At 37.2% G+C, this 10,079-nt stretch overlaps 1 protein-coding gene across 1 annotated transcript in view; it reads left to right on the top strand.

The window, feature by feature from the left end:
- The window catches only part of LOC133657019 (receptor-type tyrosine-protein phosphatase epsilon-like), a 67,654-nt gene extending 60,845 nt beyond the window's left edge, over positions 1 to 6,809 (top strand). The window contains exon 11 of the mRNA XM_062057898.1: positions 6,738 to 6,809. Coding sequence (XP_061913882.1) covers positions 6,738 to 6,809 — 72 coding nt within the window. The remainder of the gene's footprint in view (positions 1 to 6,737) is intronic.
- Positions 6,810 to 10,079: the final 3,270 nt, after the last annotated feature.

Here is a 10,079-nt window from a genome sequence, read left to right as displayed (position 1 = left end):
TATATATATATATATGTATATATATATATATATATATATGTATATATATGTATATATATATATGTATATATATGTATATATATATATATATATATATATATATATATATATATATATATATATATATATATATATATATATATATATATATATATATATATATATATATATATATATATATATATATATATATATATATATATAAGAAAAACCAAGACACCATCTTTGTAGTCATTTTTCTCCTACATGGACTTCCGTCTTCCTTTACAATGAGTGAAGCAGCACGAAACCTTGTGTCTGCAATTGTAAATAATTTAGTTTTTAAGTTTTGTGTTTCTTGTAGAATCTATATAAAGTAATATACATTAGCCTATTGTTAAAATAATGAAAAAAACATCATTAAATATATTTGTTTTATTGTTTTCTTACATTAATAGCTGTTGTATTATTATAGGATGGCTTGTTAAACATTTCATAGGATTTTCAGAGGGAGGAAAAACCAAGACATTTAATGTAAAATGTAAAACGAATAAATACATAAAAAGAAAAAGAAAAAAAATGGTTAAAAGCCATCGTCACGGGGAGCATTTCATTTCGTCCCGTGCATTTTTTAAAATAATAATAATAACAATTAATAATTTTTTAAGTCTTTGTTAGCCGTTTGTGAAGTTTTGTGCTTGTGCGCTACGTTCGCTCACGTCCTTAAAAGCTAGTGACGCCCCTGTAGGCTAGTAAGGTAAAGTTTTGTACCTGACAAGTTTCGGATATCTTGCTTCTTCTATATAAATCAGGGATGTCTAAAGTGCGGCCCGGGGGCCATTTGCGACCCGCAGCTAATAGTTTACCGGCCCGCCACACGTTCTGGAAATGCTATTGCAAAAATAAAAAAAACATTAAAAAAAGTGGAATGAGGTGAAATCTGACTAGAAAAAGTTGCAATGTTGACACAAAGCTGCCATGCAGGCTGTTTTTTTCTTCTTTTTTTTTGTCATTTCTTAAAAAAAAAGAAAAAAATAACTCAATGTTATGATGAATTATTGACCTATTCAAGGCTCCAATTATTTCAAATATTTAACTTTGAACTGTTTTATGTGGAAAATATTGTGTGGTTGCCATACAAAAACATCAGTGTTTTCTTTGACAAAAGAGCATAAAACAAACAAAATAATAGTTCAAACGTAAAATCGACAGATATATCTGAAGTTGATCTCGTAACTTAAGTGTTGAAAGTAAAAAAAAAAAAGAATAAAAATGTGTCACTTTATGATACAAACCTTTAGGGTCCCAAATATATTTAATGGGATTTTATTTGTCTTTTCACTGTGATTACTCAAAAATAATAATGAATGGTGTCCTGCATTATTGAACTTTTTAAGGCTCTAATTACTTCACATCAAACATTGCTTTTTGAATGTTTTGGGCAGTGGGGGAAATACTGCATATTTCAGTTTTATTATAAAAAACAAAGTTGTCTTTGACAGAAAAGGCATAAAACCTTTATTTCAACCTGAAGTTGATATACTGTAGAGATTTACTGTAAGCGTTAAAAAAAAAAAAAAAAAATATATATAATAATTCGACTTGTTTTTTTTACATTTTAATGACTTAGACCCTTTATGGTCCCCGGGAGCCCTAAAGGTAAAAAAAAACAAAATCCATATATTTTGTTATGGTTTGAAAATAAAAAATATCAAGATGGCCCCCGCATGCTTTAATTTTTCCGTGTTTGGCCCTCAGTGGAAAAAGTTTGGACACCCCTTATATAAATCAACCATTTATAAATACACATTAGTAGGCTAAATGAACCTCTTCAAAATAATAATAATCATTTTCGGTACTGCTCGTTCTCATTAGGGTCAGGCGGGGTACGCCCTGGAATGGTCGCCAGTCAACCGACCATCCGCACTCGCATTCGCAATTTACTTTTATTATCAGTGTTGGGACCAAAGCGCTACAAAGTACTTTTTTCCCCTCCACAATTCAAAGTTGTGGAATTTTTTTTAGCAACTACTGTATATCCTGTCTGATTCCAATCAATGCAAGTCATCAGAATAGGATAATACACCAACTTATATTTTATATATATAATTACAGTACAGGCCAAAAGTTTGGACACACCTTTTTTTTTTAAATTTATTTTCATGACTATTTATATCAGGGGTCCCCAAACTTTTTGACCCGGGGGCCATATTGGGTTAAAAAAAATTGACGCTGGGAAAATGCATTTTTAGACAATATGATTTGCTTGAGCGGCTAGGAGACCCAATAACAAGCAGTAGAAAATGGATTGATGGATGGGCGAAAAAGGACGGATTAAAACAAATGTATATATACCATTTTTTTTTTTTTAGTCAAGACTACCCGCGGGCAGGATTTTGGACGCTGGCGTGCCTTATCTGCCTAGGAGACCCAGTAACAAGCGGTAGAAAATGGATTGATGGATGGGCGAAAAGGGACGGATTAAAACAAATAATAATTAAAAAAAAAAAATATATATATATATTTTTACTTGGTATTACCCGCGGGCCGGATTTTGGATGCTGGCGTGCCTTATCTGCCTAGGAGACCCAGTAACAAGCGGTAGAGAATGGATTGTAGGATGGGCGAAAAGGGACAGATTAAAAAAATGATAATCAAAAAATAAATAAATGCAATTTTTATTTACTTTTTAGCCAGGACTACTCACGGGCCGGATTTTGGACGCTGGCGTGTAGTATCTGCCTAGGAGACTCAGTAACAAGCGGTGGAAAATGGATTGATGGATGGGTGAAAAAGAACAGATTAAAAAAATAATACTTAAAAATAAATAAATTAATTAATTAAAAAAAAAATTATTTTATTTTTTTAATTTTTTTTACTTGGTACTACCCGCGGGCCGGATTTTGGACGCTGGCGTGCCGTATCTGCCTAGGACACCCTGTAACAAGCGGTAGAAAATGGATTGATGGATGGGCGAAAAGGGACAGATTAAAACAAATAATAATTTAAAAAAAAAAAAAAAAATATATATATATATATTTTTTTTTACTTGGTATTACCCACGGGCCGGATTTTGGATGCTGGCGTGCCTTATCTGCCTAGGAGACCCAGTAACAAGCGGTAGAAAATGGATTGATGGATGGGTGAAAAGGGACAGATTAAAACAAATAATAATTTAAAAAATATATATATATATATATATATATATATATTTTTACTTGGTATTACCCGCGGGCCGGATTTTGGATGCTGGCGTGCCTTATCTGCTTAGGAGACCCAGTAACAAGCGGTAGAGAATGGATTGTAGGATGGGCGAAAAAGGACAGATTAAAAAAAAATTATAATAAAAAAAAAACAAAAAAACAATTATAATCAAAAAAAAAAAAAAAAAAATTATAATCAAAAAATAAATAAATACAATTTTTATTTACTTTTTAGCCAGGACTACTCGCGGGCCGGATTTTGGACGATGGCGTGTAGTATCTGCCTAGGAGACTCAGTAACAAGCGGTGGAAAATGGATTGATGGATGGGTGAAAAGGGACAGATTAAAACAAATAATAATTTAAAAAAAAAAAAAATATATATATATATATATATATATATTTTTTTACTTGGTATTACCCGCGGGCCGGATTTTGGATGCTGCCGTGCCTTATCTGCTTAGGAGACCCAGTAACAAGCGGTAGAGAATGGATTGTAGGATGGGCGAAAAAGGACAGATTAAAAAAAAATTATAATCAAAAAAAAAAAAAAAAAAATTATAATCAAAAAAAAAAAAAAAAAAAATTATAATCAAAAAATAAATAAATACAATTTTTATTTACTTTTTAGCCAGGACTACTCGCGGGCCGGATTTTGGACGATGGCGTGTAGTATCTGCCTAGGAGACTCAGTAACAAGCGGTGGAAAATGGATTGATGGATGGGTGAAAAAGAACAGATTAAAAAAATAATAATTAAAAAAATAAATAAAATAAAAAAATATTTTTTTTTTTTTTTTTACTTGGTACTACCCGCGGGCCGGATTTTGGACGCAGGCGGGCCATATCTGGCCTGCGGGCCGTAGTTTGGGGACCCCTGATTTACATTGTATATTGTCACATCAAAACTATGAATGAACACGTGTGGAGTTATGTACTTAACACAAAAAAAAAGGTGAAATAACTGAAAACATGTTTTATATTCTAGTTTCTTCAAAATAGCCACCCTTTGCTCCGATTACTGCTTTCCTCACTCTTGGCATTCTCTCCATGAGCTTCGAGAGAATGCCAGGAGTGTGCATCCGTCAAAAATGTTTTAGTACGACTTTGAAGCCGCACCGCTTGATGGATTGTCGGCGTGTTACGGATCCCGTAGTCAGAGATACGGGTATTATTATGGTGTGTGTATAAGGTAAGACATATTATCTGGCGTTTTGTTTCGCAATATTATGCAAAACCAACTTTCTTTACCTTCTGGTACCTGCTGATGTGTATTTGGGATCTGCGCAAGTCCTGAAAATTTGCACAAGTCCGCCACTGTAGTCCATGCCGACGATGTAGTCGATAAGCTTCTTCTTTGTCTCTATCTTCTTCTTATGGGTCATTCATCCTCCGCTGTTGCCATTTCTGATATAAAGTAGTGTAAAGTTCTTACTTATATCTGTCAGTCAGCTAGCCATGAAAACGCTAAAAGATACCGGTGTAGTGAGTTTACATTATTCACCCAAGGGACTTTAGTTATTCGAGAGTTCCGGTCGGACGGTTTTTCACGGGATACATTTCCGGCCTTGTTCTAACCCTTGTGTGGTGTTCGGGTCTGTGGGACCCGTTTTCATTAAAAAAAAAAAAAAAAAATGATACAATGAATTAATTTTTCAAACTGAGACTCACTGACTTTGGTTCATTTTCTGTGAAGAACATATATCAGAATACATATTTAATGACCACACACCATACACCCCCCCTATACATTTCTATTACATATAAGATGTCCGGGTCGTAAGTGTCTATATTATTTATATTAGCCTACTATCAAAATGCCTTTAAACATCGTATATAAGTGTTATAATGAAGACAACACATGATGTAAGTGTCTATATGAGCTATATTAGCCTACTATCAAAATGCCTTTAAAAGTCTTATATAAGTGTTATAATGAAGACAACACATGATGTAAGTGTCTATATTAGCCTACTATCAAAATTAGTTTAAAAGTCTTATGTAAGTGTTATAATGAAGACAACACATGATGTAAGTGTCTATATTAGCTATAATAGCCTACTATCAAAATTACTTTAAAAGTCTTATATAAATGTTATAATGAAGACAGCACATGATGTACGTGTCTATATTATTTATAGTAGCCTACTATCAAAATGCCTTTAAAAGTCTTGTATAAGTGTTATAATGAAGACAACACATGATGTAAGTGTCTATATTAGCTAAATTAGCCTACTATCAAAATTAGTTTAAAAGTCTTATATGCGTGTTATAATGAAGACAACACATTATGTAAGTGTGTATATTAGTTGTATTAGCCTACTATCAAAATTACTTTAAAAGTCTTATATAAATGTTAGAAAAAAGACAACACATGATGTAAGTGTCTACACAAGAAGTGTGGAAATTGATGTTCTGTGTACCACACGCACCCATCCACCCACCCACTCTCACACACACACACAGCAGGCCTAGACAGGAGGAGGACAGAGTGCAGGTACACAGAACATCAGAGGGTCAAATGTGCGAGAAAATGAGAGCAAACAGTGTTGACAAACAATGTTGCAACCTTGTGTGGGAACCGCAGGCGCAGAAACACAAATTTAAAAAACATTTTGTGGCTTTTAATGCCTCACAGTCAAACACTTTTATGTTAAAATACTGAACAAATGTTTATTGGGATAAGGTAAACAACTGTTCAGTATTTTAACGTAAAAGTGTTTGATTGTGAGGCATTAAAAGCCACAAAATGCAATGGGGTCCATCAGACCCACAAACGCTGGCTGAGTAACAACAATATGAACATTACACAAGAATCAGAATCAGAATCAGCTTTATTGTCATTACGCAGGGTAACGACATTGAGGCCGTTCCATACAGTGCGATAAAACAAGTGTACACTCTATACAGAGGGTGAAATTAATATGTACATGAATATCTACATGAAACAGGGTGGTTGGTGGAATGGGTTATTGCACCGAAGAGAAGGCAGTTATGAGGGTCAATGGGGAAGTCTGTTCGGGGTGGTTATGGCCCTGGGGAAGAAGCTGTTTTTTAGCCTCTTAGTCTTGGTTTTAATGCACCTGTAGCGCTTCCCAGAGGGCAGCAGGTGGAACAGGTCAGAGCCAGGGTGGGTGCTGTCCTTGATGATGGCACTGGCTCTGTTGAGGCAGCGGGAGGTGTAGATGTCCATCAGAGAGGTGAGAGGGCTAACTTATATCTCGCTGTGGAAGCGGTAAATACTTCCGGATTCCTAGTGGGACCACATACCAATGACCCTTTCACACAATGTATCAAGGCTCATGGAAGAAGTAGTCCTTGGTAACGCAGGAATATCGGATAATTCCCAATGAAAAGTGGGAATTCTCTGCAATCTCTGCACTAACCCTGATGTGGGAGCACAGCAGAAGACACAACTTTCTGGAGACGCGTGATGAGGCTGCACTAATTGCTCCTTTAAAAAGCCGGGCGGACCATAACAGAGATGTGAGGGGGCGGGGGTACCCTGCGTGTGCACTAAATATGGATTTGGCTTAAACACAATTTACCTTGTGTAGGTTTTAGAGCTGCACCCTAATGGTTCTCACGATTGCCCCTGCAATAACACCCTGACTGAGTACACAGCTTGAGGACTTTATGAGGCTTGCTGACATTTAAAGAGGTCCATGTCGAAATGAAACATGATGATAACGCTACGTGGAGGATTATTGCAGGTACATTTGCTCGCACATTACAATTAGAGAGACCGCGGTTGCACGGACTGCGGGGGATGGATGATAACACTGAATGGTGGATGGAAGACGTAATCATTGTTTGAGGACACAAACCTTCCCGATTGTTAGAACTACCACTGTTTACTATATTTGTGTGTATGCTTCACTGATGAGAGTATCTGGTGAATATCGTTTTGTCCTACTAATTTTGGCAGTTCTTGAACTCACCATAGCGTGGACTGTGACGCAACAGTTTGTTTACATCTTCCACTCCTTCTTTGTCTCATTTTGTCCACCAACAGTTTTATACTGTGCGTGAATGCTCAAAGGTGCGCTTTGTTGATGTTATTGACTTGTGTGGAGTGCTAATCAGGCATATTTGGTCAGTGCGTGACTGCAAGATAATTAGAATAGAATAGAATGGACTTTGTTGTCATTATATTTGCATATAACAAGATTAAGGACTCCAATTTAAGGTGCAGTAGTGGGAACAAATATGGGATAAAAATAAATTACACAAGAGGTAATAAAGATAAAACTATGAATTGAAATAAACAGACTACTATCCAATAAAACATATTATATACCGTATTTTCCGCACTATAAGGCGCACCTAAAAACCTCCAATTTTCTCAAAAGCTGACAGTGCGCCTTATAATCCGGTGCGCCTTATATGTGGACCAATATTGAGCCACAACAGGTCTCGCAACTACGGGGTGCATAACGTAACCCCAGCCCCTACTGTAGCGTCTATTCTATGCGCCTTATAATGCGGTGCGCCTTATATATGAACAACGTTTTAAAATAGGCCATTCATTGAAGGTGCGCCTTATAATCCGGTGCACCTTATAGTGTGGAAAATACTGTAATATTATATAATATAAAATGATTAAAGTTAATGTTAAATTTAAAGTACCAGTGATTGTCAGGAGCATAGACGCGATGCGTTCAGGGCCTCAGCTGCAGTACGGTATTTTCCCCATCCATCCGTCCATCTTCTTCCGCTTATCCGAGGTCGGGTCGCGGGGGCAGCATTTTTAAGCAGGGAAGCCCAGACTTTTTTCTCCCCAGCCATTTCGTCCAGCTCCTACCCAGGGGATCCCGAGGCGTTCCCAGGCCAGCCGGGAGACAAAGTCTTCCCAACGTGTCCTGGGTCCTCCCTGTGGTCTCTTACCGGCCGGAGGCGTTTGGGTGGCATCCTGACCAGATGCCCGAACCACCTCATCTGGCTCCTCTCCATGTGGGCTTTACTTTGAGCTACTCCCGGATGACAGAGCTTCTCACCCTATCTCTAAGGGAGAGCCCTGAATTTTCCAAGCCTTTGGCTTGGTGCAACAAAGACAGCCTCTGTTCACTGGGAACACAGAGAACGGAACATTTTTTGATAATTTACATACAATTTTTCTGACACTCATTTCGGCCGCTTGTACCCGTGATCTTGTCCTTTCGGTCATAACCCAAAGCTCATGACCATAGATGAGGATAGGAACGTAGATCGACCGGGAAATTGAGAGCTTTGCCTTCCGGCTCAGCTCCTTCTTCACCACAACGGATCGATACAGCGTCCGCATTACTGAAGACGCCGCACCGATCCGCCTGTCGACCTCACGATCCACTCTTCCCTCACTCGTGAACAAGACTCCGAGGTACTTGAACTCCTCCACTTGGGGCAAGATCTCCTCCCCAACCCTGAGATGGCACTCCACACTTTTCCGGGCGAGAACCATGGACTCGGACTTGGAGGTGCTGATTCCCATCCCAGTCGCTTCACACTCGGCTGCGAACCGATCCGGTGAGAGCTGAAGATCCTGGCCAGATGAAGCCATCAGGACCACATCATCTGCAAAAAGCAGAGACCTAATCCTGCAGCCACTAAACCAGATCCCCTTAACACCTTGACTGCGCCTAGAAATTATGTCCATAAAAGTTATGAACAGAATCAGTGACAAAAGGCAGCCTTGGCGGAGTCCAACCCGCACTGGAAACGGGTCTGACTTACTGCCGGCAATGCGGACCAAGCTCTGACACTGATCATACACGGAGTCACAGTCAGACAGTCCGTTACCCCCTACTTTCTGAACACTCCCCACAGGACTTCCCGTGGGGAGTTTCCCCTGCTGTAAAGATAATGTAAGGCTTCGCCAAGACACCGGTTGCCTGTAGCTATCATTTAATCCCGAGCCCGTGTTGGGAAAATACCTTTTGGTGACCTGCATTAGCGTAACGTCTAATCATAATGAAATGTTGCAAAGCATTGGAGAAGATGTGAGCATAAAAGGGTTATGCAGTGGAAGTGCTGCAGTTAAGAAATAAAATAAACTGAAACTGTCATAAGAAAAGCATTGATTGAAGTTAGTGTACCGGAACATAATGTTATTGTGATTATAAGCAACAAAATAGTTGTGGCGTGGTGTTTGCATTAGTGGCTTTTGCAGCCATATTGTAGCTCAAAGTTGTTATCTTGTGGCTTTGTTTTTTTTTTGTGGCTATATGTTGTGTCGTGTCGTTTGAATTGTGTAATTGTCTTATAACACTTATATAAGACTTTTAAAGTCATTTTGATAGTAGGTTAATATAGCTAACATAGACACTTACAGCATGTGTTGTCCTTATTATAACACTTATATAAGACTTTAAAGTCATTTTGATAGTAGGCTATAATAGCTAATATTGACACTTACATCATGTGTTGTCTTCATTATAACACTTACATAAGACTTTTAAAGTCATTTTGATAGTAGGCTATTATAGCTAATATAGACACTTACATCATGTGTTGTCTTCCTTATAACACTTATATACGACTTTTAAACTAATTTTGATAGTAGGCTAATATAGCTAATATAGACACTTACATCATGTGTTGTCTTCCTTATAACATTTACAAAAGACTTTTAAAGTCATTTTGATAGTAGGCTATTATAAATAATAAAGACACTTACATCATGTGTTGTCCTTATTATAACACTTATATAAGACTTTAAAGTCATTTTGATAGTAGGCTAATATAGCTAATATTAACACTTACATCATGTCTTGTCTTCATTATAACACTTACATAAGACTTTTAAAGTCATTTTGATAGTAGGCTATTATAGCTAATATAGACACTTACATCATGTGTTGTCTTCATTATAACACTTATATAAGACTTTTAAAGTCATTTTGATAGTAGGCTAATATAGA

This window comes from Entelurus aequoreus, linkage group LG09 (assembly GCF_033978785.1).
Source record: "Entelurus aequoreus isolate RoL-2023_Sb linkage group LG09, RoL_Eaeq_v1.1, whole genome shotgun sequence".
Classification (NCBI taxonomy): Eukaryota; Metazoa; Chordata; class Actinopteri; order Syngnathiformes; family Syngnathidae; genus Entelurus; species Entelurus aequoreus.
This window is presented reverse-complemented; position numbering and strand designations above follow the sequence as displayed.